This window comes from Belonocnema kinseyi, chromosome 9, assembly GCF_010883055.1.
Source record: "Belonocnema kinseyi isolate 2016_QV_RU_SX_M_011 chromosome 9, B_treatae_v1, whole genome shotgun sequence".
Taxonomy (NCBI): Eukaryota; Metazoa; Arthropoda; class Insecta; order Hymenoptera; family Cynipidae; genus Belonocnema; species Belonocnema kinseyi.
In genome coordinates, this window is record NC_046665.1 from 59,164,224 (window position 1) to 59,178,848 (window position 14,625).

General features: G+C 31.8%; 1 protein-coding gene across 1 annotated transcript in view; it reads right to left on the reverse strand.

Moving 5' to 3' along the window:
- Positions 1-8,079: 8,079 nt before the first annotated feature.
- Positions 8,080-14,625, reverse strand: part of LOC117180192 (queuosine salvage protein) — a 17,446-nt gene continuing 10,900 nt past the window's right edge. Inside the window, exons 5-6 of the mRNA XM_033372566.1 lie at positions 9,078-9,263; positions 8,080-8,956 (exon numbers count right to left, since the gene is read on the reverse strand). Of these exons, the coding sequence (XP_033228457.1) occupies positions 8,718-8,956; positions 9,078-9,263 (425 nt within the window). The 3' untranslated portion in view covers positions 8,080-8,717. The remainder of the gene's footprint in view (positions 8,957-9,077; positions 9,264-14,625) is intronic.

Consider the following 14,625-nt stretch of genomic DNA (forward strand, 5'->3'; position numbering starts at 1 on the left):
TCCGAATTTCAACAATTTAAAAGTTGATTTTGCTGATTTTTCGAGTTTTTTAAAAAGGAACCGAATGGGGACCCAATGGGGTCTTTACAGGTACTTTGTAGAAGCTCCATTCGGTTCCTTCGGTCCGCCAGGGACCATTCAAGACGCTGAACAAAAAATACGATTGTTGAATTTAAAAAATCGTCGACAAAGTTGCCTTTATACGGGAGATTCCGAGTATACACCTATTATGAGAAGGCAAAATAGATTGAAGATAAATATAGGTAAAAGGAGAAGGTCTTGACTCAAGATGTAATGTCGAATGTGCCCAAATTAATTACTGAAGTATTTTTGAAGGCTTGACAGTCAATTCCATATGCAATTATTAAAAATTTATTTCTAAGTGAATACCATACATGTCAATTTTAAACTTATGAATAATTTCTAATACAGTTTAAATTTGATAAAAAGCGAATTTTCTTTTTGTAATAAATTTAAAAGTTTAGTAAAGTTATCAGGTTTTTGCATAATTTAAAATGTTGCCATGTAAAGCAATTTCTAAAATTTTAGAAAATGCGCCAACATTTCCATAAGCATTGCTAAATAATTGAATTTTGAAATAATGTATCTTTAAAGTTCTAGTTTTGATACACAGATGAAGTGATAAGTAATTATACATTTAATTATATTATAAAGTAATTATTGAATAAATAATCAGAGTAAATATTAAAGACAAAACTTACAATAAAAACGAATAAAATAAATGGAATATATTATACTATTCATCTTGAAACGATGCAAAATATAAATTTTGCCTTTTTTTCTTTGATTATCTAACATTGTCCATTTTTAATCAGTAATTACTTTTTGCAGCTATTAATTCAGTTACAATTTGTAATGTAGAATATTCTTATAGAAAAATTAACTTACATTTATTAATTTACTATTTAACTCTCATTCCCACAAAGGATTGTCTATATCTAAAAGTTTTTACTATAATTTAATTCTGTTTGAAGTGTACATTAAAGTTATTATACCTGCTTATACTTCTATTTAAAAAAGAGAAAAGTTTTAAAAAATTACCGAGATGCAAGCTTTTAAAATTTTCATTTCTTGAGAAAAAATGTCTAGCACAAAACACCTTAAAAATTTGAAAAATATATTTTTTATATTGCTTAAATTTTAAATGATCTAAGTACGTCTAAAAATACATTTATTGTTTTTAAAAACGGTGAAATGCTCATGCACTAACCACATTTGAACCTTGGGGACCACGAGCCCAATATATGCACATCACGTGTATATACATAATATAAATACACGAGAGATGCACACATGGGCGCATAGACCACAACCCGTGCAGAAATCTCGGTCTGGCCCCGATCGTGGCCAGACCAGTCCAGGTCGGGTCCTGATCGGGAATCCTGGTCGGGGCCAGGTCACGCATGAAACACACGCCCAGGTCGGGGCCAGGTCAGGACACCCGATTGGGAAACTCTATCGGTACACAATGAGTCTCATTATAATCCATTCATGAATTTCACAAATGGAGTTTTAATATAAGTAAACACGAAACTATCGAATAGATCTCTCCTTTCGAAGGCCACCTTAATATTTTGAATTTCCAATTAATTTATTTTAAGTTAAAATTAACGTACTACAGGCACGAAAAGAAAAGTTTTCAGAATACAAAATTGAATTATACTTTTGAACATCGTCAAATTATTGTGGATGGTATCAGTTTCGAGGAAAGGATTTGTTTTGTATGTAAAAAATGGAAGATAACCAGAAATATTTTAAGCAACCATTTTAATTTCTTGAAAAAATGTTGCCTATAAAACTTTTTAACAAATTAGAAAAAATTTTTCGCAAAAAGATTCCCTACAACTTGACATTTTCGAATGCTTCCAAAGAAAATTATCGGGAAATAAGCTATGATTTACAATCTATTAACATTTTATTGCAAATAAATTCAATTTTCTGTCAAATGCATTACTTCTTGAAAAATTCAAGAAGGTGGTTGTAGATAATTTTTTTGCCAAAAAATTGCGCCATCATTTATTAGATCGTTTTGTTTTTTTAAATCGGTCAAGAAGAAATATAGACCAAACAACTTTTAAACAGAAATGAAAATTTTTGATTTAAATATTTCTGGTTGTTTTAAATATTATTTACAGAATATGCATTTAATTAATTTTTATTATTTTTAATTCATTTCGACCTAATGGACATTTTTATAAGCTGAAATTGCATTGTTTATAATAAAATAGAAAAAAACTTCGTTTATCATTTTAAACTTCGCGCGAAACCAATTAGATGCCGAATGCGATGCATGCGCAGTTGAGTAACTAGTTCTTGCTGGAATGTTATAAAAATTTGTCCTTAATGTATTTCTCTATTAAATTTATTATTAATACAGAATTAAAGTATCAGTAACATAATCGATTGTATTACATATTTTACTCTTATAATTTAAAAACGTTACAATTTTGTGCATACAGCAATTCATTTCTTGTCAATAGATTTGATGATTCTAACTCTACATTAAATCGAAAAACCTTGAGTTCTTTAATAATAATTGAAAACAAAATAACTTAATCAATTTCATCATATAATAATATTTGACTCATTTGATGGTAAATATATTAATTTTACGTCAAACAATTTAATTAATTATTAATTTATTTGCGGTTAGGTTTCAATGAGCCCGCAGATCCCCTGACAGACCGAAGGAACCGAATGGAGCCTCTACAAAGTACCCGTAAAGACCCCATTAGGTCCCCATTAGGTTCTTTTTAAAAAAACTCAAAAAAACAGCAAGATCAACTTTTAAACTGTGGAAATTCGGATTCTACGTTAAACTTTCTATTGGAAACTCACGGAGTAATCGTAATACTTTTTTTTTTGCAGCGGTAAAAAGTAAAAAAAAAAAAAGATCTATCACGCCTGTTGACTGTTATTTACAGATGATGCGTTTGAAGTGTAGAAGTCAACAGGCGTTATACGTCTTATATTTTTTGTAACTTTTTACCGTTGCAAAAAAACGATTTCGAATATTCCGTGACCTTCTATAGGGAATTTTAACGTAGAATCCGAATTTCCACAGTTCAAAAGTTGATCTTGCTGTTTTTTTTTGAGTTTCTTAAAAAGGAACCAAATGGGGACCCAATGGGGTCTTTACGGGTACTTTGTAGAGGCTCCATTCGGTTCCTTCGGTCCGCCAGGGGAGTGTAATTACTTACTCTCATCTTCCTCGCACAGGTTTCGATGTCTACTGACTGATATTTGGTGCCTCTGAACACGTGGCTTACTCGCTTTATGCATTTATAAACATTGCTAGAATATTTTAAACGAGTATTATGTATACAAATTTCACTGCACTACCAGAAAAAAACAAGCAGCGCTAGTTCTTCGAGCGCATGGAGATAGCGTTTCAGTAGGAAATCGGTCTGGCCCGGTTGGGCCCAGATATGGGCCACACGGTTCTACCGATCAGGGCCAGATCGGGAAATCCGATCGGGGCCAGATCGGTATTACGTTTGAAATCGGACGATTTCTGCACGGGAAGGAACGAAGGTGAGTGTGGGACTTACCAAACGGCACCTACCTCCTAAAACCTTAACTCCTTTCCTACACACTTCGCATCGGAACCGCGTTAGCATTACGTCAATGCGAGTGTTGTCTTTTTTTTAAGCCTATATGAGTTCTCTCCGACCTATATGCTAATTAGCCGTACTTCGGCTTTCATCTTATCTCGCCTGCTTGGCATACCGCAGCCCTATGTCCCTCCTTGCCGCATCTCCAACATGACTTTATTCGGTCAGGGCCCCCGCAACCGGCTGCCACGTGGCCAAAGCCTAGACAGCGGTAGCAGCGTACCCTTTCCCTTTTCTTTTGTACGCGGCAGGATACCCATCCCACCTTCAGGTGACCTGCCCGTAACAGTCTTACCGCCGAGTCCTCTGTCAGCTCCACGAAAGCCCTCAAATTACCTCTGAAGGGTCTTTTCGTGTGGCTAACCTTCATCTCTCGTATAAAGCTGCTGCCAAAGTGCCTTTTTAAGGCATCTTCTACTTCCTTTGCATCAGTGGTAGTGTCTAGGTCTATAACCACAATCTGTACACGGGGGACGAGCTCGCGCACGCTACCCCCTTCACCAACCGCTTTTCTTAAAGCTGCCGATAACTCGGCTCTGTCCTTACACGTAGGTCCTAGTTCCACAAGGACCTCTCCGTTTCTAGTTTGCCTAACGCCCTTGATTTGTACACCTAGGGCGTCAGGACTTACCTTCTGCTTCCTTGACTTGTCAGGAGAAGCTTCTTTTCCTACTTCCGCCTTTTTTGGTGTCGAAATCGCTGTCGCCGAAACGTTTTGGACCTTTGCTGTGGCTTGTGTCCTGTCTTGAGCTTCTCTCCTTGCAGGATCTCTCTGTAACCATCTCCATACGTGCCACGTCTGAATCAAGCCACTCGAGTTAAGTAATATCGGAATTCAAATCAGCATACGCTTTTTTCGTTATATCCTGCGCCTTCTCTAATTCCTCCTTTATCCTGCGGTACATATTGCTGTGGAGGTCGGAGAAAACCTTTATTTCTCGCAAGACTCCATTTAGCTCCTTAATGTGACCTAATGCCTCATTAAGAACTCGACGCGTCACACCAATATTCCATTTGGCCTCGTCAATAATTCTCTCCTCAGACAAATGCGCCTCCTCATCACACAGCTCCTCACTTTCACTTCGATTAAGTTTTTCTTTGTTTGGCTTCATTCGATTCCCACGAGTAGCTAGGGAAGTAAAAGTTCACCCCCGCTTGCGGGGGTAAGGTCTGTATACTCTAGGAGGCGACCTGATATCCTAGAGGCACCGTTTGGGACCGTTTGTACAAAACGTAGTTTTATACACGATTCTAACCCGAAATATTTCTTTTTATCAAAATGCATCATCGTGAAAGAATTACATCCATTACGAGTCTAATTATTTTTGACATACTATGGTTTATAATAGTTTAATCAAAAAGCCAATGATGCAGAGGTGACAATTTCCTTATAAGTTCAAAAGTGTCAAATGAATGCCATCGGTATTTATGATATCGTCCTCAGCGTGGCGTCGTAGTTTTAGGGATAAGGCGTGCGATTTGAAGCGAGCGGCGCGTGCGTTCGATTCTCAGCGATTGCGGATATTTTAATAAAGTGCGTTTCACAATTTGTAGTTATAAGTAATATGTATTCCATAGTCAAAGTCAACAATAGTTTAGTTTAGAATAACGTATAGCGTATATAGTTAAGAATTAATGTCAATAAAAATACGATTTGTCGGGAGGAGTATGTATCAGAGGTTAAAGAAGGTGTTAATTCTTTAGATTTTAACTTCGGGAAAACAAATGTATTTTGCATTTGAATCAATATATTTCGTCTTTGAATCGGAAATTTCTGATAATAGATTATGGCAGTGTACTGTACAGTTAAACTTTTCTACTGTTGCAACGATAGCATCGCACTTCAGAATTGAGAGCATGATGCTATCAATTTATAGGACATTTCGTTTGCTTCAAATTTCACTGTAGTTAACTTTATAATATTTTACAATTAGGTCCATAACATTTTCAGTGGAGTCTAATCAATTTTTTAATTATTTAATAAAATCTTTTATTTGAATGAAGAAAATAAGAAACAATAGCGTATGCTTTTTATTTGATTATATGTATATGCATTTGTCCGAGCGCGAAAGCACCGTTTTATGCTTCAAACCAATATTTCATTGATTCAGAAGTCTTTTTTTCTCAGTGTACGCCGTCAAATTTGGTTTATTTCTCATCTTCCAAGTTCGTTTGCCCAAAAACGTGATCGATATAACAATTTCAGTTTTACATGAAGCACATTCAAAATAAACATTGTATAACCGATATCGCAGCTGTGAACTAAATTATACAGAGTAACGTTCATGGAAAAAATAAGGCATTATTCTTACCTTAAAACAAATTGATATTTGAAGCAAATAAATTCCTATTATGCACGGAAAAAATACACTGTAAGATGTATAATTTCGTACTAATTTCGCACAGTAAAGCTGAGGTTTAAAGCGTACTATCCACGCCATCAAGTAAAATCAAGCACGCATACAGTTTTTGTTAGGTCTTTATGGTGTCAATATGTGTACCAGATATAAAAAATGTGCTGTAACAAATTATTTTTTTTTTCATTTGCAAATCGAAAAGTTCTGTAGCCCATATGTTTCTGTATGGGACCATATCCATATGCGCAGTAGTATTATATGGCACCAACGGCTGCGTAGAAGCTTTTTGGTCCTCCAGGAGCATCTGGAGACATACGTACCATTAGGTGCCATGATGTACCATTAGTTAGGTACCATAATGTATCTTATCAAGCAGTGTCCTATACAAGCACCTATATAAGATCCTATGTCATTTCCTACAGGTGGCACCTATAGGTGAAACATATAGGATTCTATGTAGGTACCTATACATATAATCCTATATAGGAATTTTCAGTAGGGAGTGGAGAGCTGGACAAGGAAATTTTAAACCTAGAAGTGGTTTTTTGGTGCTAAGGAGAGCTGGGTAAGGGGTTTTTATATTTAGGGATTATTTTTAGGCCAGTGTAGATCTGGACAAGGGGATTTAACACCTGGAGGTGATTTTTCGGACACTGGAGATCTGGAAAAGGGAATTTAAGACCTGAAGGTGATTTTTGGGGCAGTGGAGAGCTGGACAAGGTAATTTTTAACCAACAAGTGTTTTTTGAGACTGGGGAGAGCCGGATAAGGGGATTTTACACCTGGATGTGATTTTTCGGTCAGTGGGGATCTGGACAGGTATATCTAAATATATTCTAAATATCTAATATTTCAATTAATTCATTTCAAGGGGATTTTACACTCAGGGGGAATTTTCGAGGCTGCTTAGAGCTATACAAGAGAACTTAACACCTGAAGGTGATTTTTGAGACAGTGGAGAGCTGGATAAGGGGGCTTTAAACTTAGAAGCGATTTTTGGGTCTGGGGAGAGATGAGTAAAAGAATTTTACGCTTAAGCTATTTAGAGCTAGAGAAAGCAGTTTAACACCTGGAGTTGATTTTTCGGGGCAGTGGAGATTTGGACAAGGGGACTTAAACCTGGTGGTGATTTTTGGGGCAGTGGAGAGCTGGACAAGGGTATTTTAAACCTAGAAGTGATCTTTGGGACTGGTAGAGCTGGGTGAGGGGTTTTTAATTTGTGAGGAGATTTTTGGAGCAAAGGAGAGCTGTACAAGAGGATTTTATTGAGAATGGTTAAACTGCGAAACGCCACCTGGTGACAAAAATTCGAACTAGAAAGAATAGGCGCGATTTTAAATATGCATTTTAATTTGTGCATAAAAGTATTTTAACAATTTTTTTTGTAAAATTTAAAGTATTTATTGGATAATAAAAATAAGTCTTTATTAGGCACAAAGTGTTTTAGATGGAATTTATATATTATAAAGTGAAAACCCACACTTTTTGACAGAAATGTTTTTCTAACAAAAAACAAACAATTATTGTTCTCTTTATTGTGATCTTCGAAAGTTAATAAACTTAAATAAACTTATTTCGAAGCAAAAATGAACTCAAAGTAAATTTTTATCAATTTATACATGAAATATTTACTATTGAAAAAACTGATCTAAGAGTTGGGTTAGAAATTCATATTTAAATTCCAGTCGTCTATTATACGTATTTTTGACATAATATGGATAAAATTTATTTAAGCTTAAAATGCACTGAAACTCACATGAAATAATTGTATTTCTTTAAAAAACCTACTTCACAAAAATGTGTTTTTTCACTATATAAGATGGAAATCCTATCTAAAACTATTTGTTTTTGATCAATATTTGTTTTTAGTATTCAATGATTGTTTTATACTTCGGCGAAATGGTATACCACAATTCCCAATACTTTCGGGGGAATTTTGGGGCTGGTTAGAGCTAGACACGGGAATTTAACACCTGCATGTGATTTTCGGGACAGTGGAAAGCTGGACAATTTGATTTTTGGGACTGGGGAAAGCTGGACAAGAGGATTTTTCACTTAGGGTGATTTTTCTCGCAATAAAAAAACCATTGGATTTCAAAGAAGATTAATTTTCGTTACCAATTCTAGATTATTTACCCTTTTCTCGTCGGAAAAGCACTTGCAAGTTATGTTCCATTTTTTTCACAAGAAATCGGTCATTTGAAACAAAAATCACTTTAATTGAAAAAATCAACCTTATAACTTTGAACAGCTTTAGGTTCCGCTAGTGTCTTCAATCAGAAATTTATATTTTTCAACGAAAATCTTGTACTAATATTAATCTTATATTTTAATTTAAAAATTCCGTGACAAAAAAGATAATCGCGCGCATTAAAAACGTGTTTTCTAGTGGTCGTAAGATTCTGTAAATTCTATAAAGATTTTATTTTAAAGAAATAATCACATCCTTAATGATCTCAGTGAACTATAATAGATCACAAGTATCTAACCGAACTTCCATGGCAAAATACAAATTTATAATAACACCTTAAGACGAAAATGCAATCCTAGTTTAATATTTCTAGATCGCTAATCTTTAGAAACTTAATAATCGCATTTTTTAAATACAAATCGGCGTAATCTCAAGTGGAAAAGAGAAGAATCTTTCAATTATTTGAAAGTCTCAATTTTTGTACTTTCAAGTTGAGAATGTTCGTTGCTTAAAGTGTCTCTAACAGAAACATTTTCAATAATAAATTGTCCTCACTTTGTGGTAAGGCACTTTATCTAATTCCTCTTTGTGTTGCCGTCGATAATACCAGAGGAAAAAGTCTATCTGAACGGCACCACAGTCTGATTCCTTTAATTCCAATAAGGGATATTGGACGATCAGCGACCGGACTTCTTTCACAACTCGTTCAACGGTTTCTATCGAGCAACCTCGTATCTCGATTTCTTCATCACAGCCGGGCTTTAATTCTGATTCTGAAAGTTTTTAATATGGGTATGTTGATAATTCATTGTAAATATCGAAAGCTTTATATTTACAGTGCAGTATTTTTAAAGCCAAAAACATTTTCCGAAATAATTCATTGTTAATGCATACCAGACTGAAGTTTGCTCAGCAGAGAATTGCTGTATCGCATGGCACCAAAGTGAACAAGAACTTGAGGAACTCTGTAGTCAGCAAACATCGTAAGAGAATCGATGTCATAAAATTTACCAAAACCTTTTCCCTTGAAACAGGCCCAAACGTCAGCCACCAATATTTGAGCTCTTTTGTAGAAGGAGACTGAGAATTAAAATTGATGATTAGGAAATAGCTCAAATTATTTCAGACCACACAGTCTCCATGGGATAAAATCAGAGGGGTGCTTCCACTCTACGGCCCAATCAGGGGCGGTCAACGCAATACGCAATGGGAAGTAGACGGCCGCGTACTATTATGATTATATTTAGTTCTCAGACCAATTGCACGCGCGCTGCTGTCGACAGCGGGTGAACGGGGCAAGGGAAGGTTGACTTTTGAAATCGAAAGCGTTAACGGTCGACTGGCCCTGGAATTTGAAAACTGTCACGTGGGACTGACAACCTGAAAAACTTGTGTTTGCAAATTTTTATTTGCGTATTGCTATACGAAAGAATTAGTGCAAAACTATGGAAATATGATTTCAAAGGCATTAAAAAATGTTGCTTATCTGTCTTTTGTCTCATATTCTTCAAATTTTGCTTTAAGTCTTTCATTTTCCTTTAATTATAATAAAACGAAAACACATGAAAGAATTATAAATACATATACGTGCATTGCCCATGACATACGATCTAGTTCACAGACCAATTGTACGCGGCGCTAGCTCTGGGTATCTATTGCCGCTTACTTCCCATTGCGTTGACCGTCCCTGGGCCCAATGTCAAAAAATATGTCATAAAAGTTGAAAACGGCCGTGCGGCGACGCGCACGCCCGTCAAAATGTACAAAATGATAGCAAAGGGTCTTTTGCAAGACATTTCGAATTAATTGCGTAAAAAAAATCAAGGCTATAAATGAAAGATGGTTAAAATGTGAATTTGTTTATAAAAATTGTTTAATTAATTAGCACTTTTTGTTCACTATGAAAGATATGACAGTAAGGTTTCTTTGGCAATACATTTCAAGTTGATTCCGCAAAAACATCAATCCTATTCATGAAAAAATGGTTAAAATGTGCATTTGTTTATAAAAATTGTTTAAACAAATAACATTTTTTAGCCACTATGAAAAATATAATAGCAAAGAGTCTTTGGCTAGACATTTTAAGTTGATTACGCACAAAAAAAAGCCTTTAAAAAAATGGTCAAAATGTGCATATATTTATAAAAAATGTTTAAATAATTTGCAATCATTAGCTACTCTTAACTTATTATAGGCGCACATCATTATCCATGATACTTTATGCCAAAGTTATGAGTTAAAAGTAGCTAATCATTGCGAATCATGAAAAAATGACTTTTGTTAATTAATTTGTTTATAACATTATTAATCATTTTTTTGTTGGTCTTAACCACTCAAAATTATTTTTAGTTAGTTATTACATTGATTCATGACCTTTTTTAAATGAATTTGAAAGTGTTAAAAGAAATGGTATCGCGGAAAAGTTTAGCAACAAAAAAAACATCAAAATCCGTTAAGAATTGCACTGACGGCCAATTTTAGTCCAAAAAAGGTGCTTTTTTCCCACTCTGCGGCGCTAGTAGTAACTGTGTTCTACAAAAATATGCAGCAACATAGGAAAAATGCATAAAATAGCAAAATAAATATTTAAAAACCCTTTAAAATAATTTTTTCTTCATAGTGTAGGGTCAGGTCTTAAATAAGACTTATGTACTTACTTGTTCTTTTATTTAATATATGAAATAGCGGCACAATTGACATAATTCAAACATCAATAAAATTGCATGGCTTTTCAAAACTTCTAAAAAATAACAAAAGATAAATGACGAATACACAAATGAATGAAAAAAATTGCCGAAAATATATTTTATTACTGAAGTAGAAAATTTCCCCAATTTCAAATAACGACAAGATTTTTAATTGAAAAAAAATAAAACCCCCAATTTAAAAACATCCGAAACTAAAATTCACTTTCTTCGAGGCCGAATTATAAAATTTAGAACTGCTGAACATAGTTAATTGATTATTAATTTAAGAGCTATCTATGAAATTATAAATAAGGCAAACAATTTAATTCATCATTAAGGGCATGTGATACTTAGAAAATTGTCGATTTTACCAGTTTTAGGTTCTGCCGGCTTTTTTTCTAGAATAATAAATATTTAGTCTTAAAAATTTGGGAAGTGATAGCGAACATGCTAACGGACGTCCCCGCACACTTTTTTTGTGTTTTTTTTTTCAAACAAAATTTTGATTTTGCTAACAACGTGTGTATATTTCGAGGTTATGTGTGTTACAATTCTCCCAAGCGTTACTTACAAACTACACAATATTTTTGGCCGAAAACTTTGGACTCGCAAATAAACATAGTAACTAATCTCGCCGAGCTAACCTTGTTTGTAGGCAATTAAAAAAGTTTATTTCATAAATAATTTCCGAATTATCGGAAAGGCAGAGATGAAAAACAACATAACCTCAAAATAATGCATAACATTTTTATTTAGCACAATAACATTTTTTTGTTATTATCCCTTAATGAATAATTTATTTAATTTCAGCCAATTTAAATTTCGGGAATACAAATATTTACGGGAATTTATCAATTAATTTATTTTATAATTCAACAATTTTATATTTTCGGCCATTTTTTTTTTGCTAATTTGTGGATTTGTTATTCATTTTTTCGTTATTTTGTATTAGTCCCTGATATTCAAAGACTTTTAAATATACTGACGAAGAAATACTTTTTGTTATATTGCTTTTTACAGCATAATTTTACTACATAATAAATATAATTATTATATCTATATATTACAAACAAGGAATGTGATAAATCATAAAAAATTGTTTTCTATTACAATTAAAAAATAAACTCTTAAATGTGATATTTTTTTAGTCAAATTGACTTTGTAACGAAGGTCAAATATTCTAACAGTTGTATAGTCACTCATAAAGAAAGACCATTAATTCTGAATAAAATTAAAAAAAGATTGATAAATATTTTAGACGTGACAGAAAAGAATCTAGAAAATTAAAAAAAAAATTTATAGGATTCTAAAAAATATTATAAAAAATTCGAGTGTTTTTAAAAGCTGTTTAGGGCTTTTAGATGTTGGGAAGAAATCAAGAAATATTTGCAAAATTTTTCCCAATTTTCAAATATTTCTAATCTATTTAAAACGTATTAAATTCCTGAAAATATTTTTAACTAACTCGAATTTTTCTCAAAATTTTTAAATATCATTCAAAATTTTTTTAAATTACCTTAAAATCTTCTAAATTTTCCCAAAAATTTAAAGAAAATTGGTTTATTTTCTTAAAAACTTTTCAAATAATTTTAAAGCTCCTAAAGTTTAGTTGTGAAATATTAAAAAATCTACATTTCTAAATATATTTTAAAATTTAAAATTCATTTTGAATCTCTTTAATTGTACGAAATATTTCTTGAATTTACCAAATTTTTTAATTGATTTTATTTTGTAATCTTACCAAATTTAACCATTTGGTTTTAAAATCTTCTAAAGTCTTTTTAGAAATTTGAGGAAATCGTTTAAAAACCTTTTTTAATTTTCACTTAAAAGTTCATTTTTCAAACTAAAGAATTATTTTAAATTTTCACACTGATATAAGTAAAATTCATTTTTTTAATCTTAGCAGAACTTCCAAACCTTCTAATCTCTAAAAAATATTAAAAAATTTTCTGCATTTTTTATTCATTCTGCAAAATAAAAAAATTGCCTTAAAATCGTTCAGAATCTCCTTTCACAGTTTTTGAAATCTTTTAAAATCTTAAATAATAATCTCTTAAAATTAATTTTTCGAAATAGTACATTATTTCAATTTTTCTTAGAAAAATTTAGGGTAAATTAAGAAAACTTTCAGGGTGAAATCCAAAAAATAATTTCAAATCTCTAAAATCCTATTACTTTATAATTTAAAAAAGAATTCAAATGAATTGGAAATAATGTTTAAAATCGAAAAATTGAGTAGAATTGAGTGAATTGAGAAGAATTCAAAAGAATGCAGGATGAATTAATATAAGCACAAGGTGAATTCCAAATTAATTGCAAGAGATATTTGAAATCTCTTCAATCCTTGAAATAAATAAAAAAAATGCAAGGCTGTTTTCTCAAATCCTGGAAAAAATATGTATAAAATTTTAGGAGTTTATTATAAGTAATGCTTTCTTCAGGCCCAGCAAATATCTAAATTGGTAAAAATTCTCTTCACATGTAAAATTCATCTAAAATAATTAACCTTTAACTGTGACATTTTCATAAAAAAAGATAAACATACAACAAAAAACATAATTATTCGACTAAAAAATTAATTAAAAAAAGGAATTTCAAACAAATTAATTAAATTTTTAACAATAATAGTTGAGTTATCAGTCAACATTTTTTAACTAAAATGATGGAATATTCAACTGGATTAGTTCAATTTTTGGTCCAAATACATTTTCAAGCAAAGAGAGGAACTTTCAATTAAAATGAAGAATCTTCAACCAAAAAAAAATTAACAAATGATTTAACTTTTAACCAAAGTATTGTTTTTCAACTGAAAAAATATATTTTATACAAAATATATAATAGTTAAATTCTCAGTTAAAACAATATTAATTTTCATTAAAAAAAAGAATTTTTCACAAAATAATTCAGTAGCTAACCAAAGGAATGAATTTTCAACTAAAATGATGAATGTGCAGCTGGATTAGTTTCATTTTTTAACCAAAAAAGGAGAGATGTCAAATAAGATTATAAAAGTTCCACTGTCCTCATTAAATTTTCAACAAAAAAGATTCAATTAAACAAAAATTAATTTTCTAGCCAAAAAAGACGAATTTATAAACAAAAAAATGAATTTCCATCTTAAAAATTATTGTTGATAAAAAATTAAATTTTCAGCAAAATAATTAAATTTTCAAACAAAGAAATAAATTTTAATTTCAACCAAGAGAAAAAAAATGTCAACCAAACTTGAAATTTCAAGTAAAAAATGAATTTTCAAACAAGAATAATAATTTTCTACCAATAAGGTCAAATATTCAACAAATTATACGAATTTCTAACCAAATGGTCGAATTTTGAGTTTAAAAAATTAATTGCCAAAAAAAAACCACTTTCAGCACAAACAAAAATCAACAAAAAATAATATAAAGCTACTTTCACAAATGAAAAACATGGCTATTGTATTTCATATTACTTTTTTTTATCAAATTTAAACAAGCTATCGAAAATATTTCCTGAAATTTCAGGGTTTTTCCAGATATATACAAATTTTCTGACAATTCCAGGTTTTTCACGTGAGTTTGCGGATCAATTGTAAATTTCGCAATTACATTTTAAACCTTTTTTTGTGTTTCATTATTAATACCTTCGCTTAAAAGCTTTTAAAAGTTATTAAATAAAAACTTTTTAAAAGTTGTTTAAAAAAATTTGAAAGTTAGGGGCCATTCACAAAATACGTGATACATTTTTAAGGAACTTCTGCCCCCCCCCCCTGC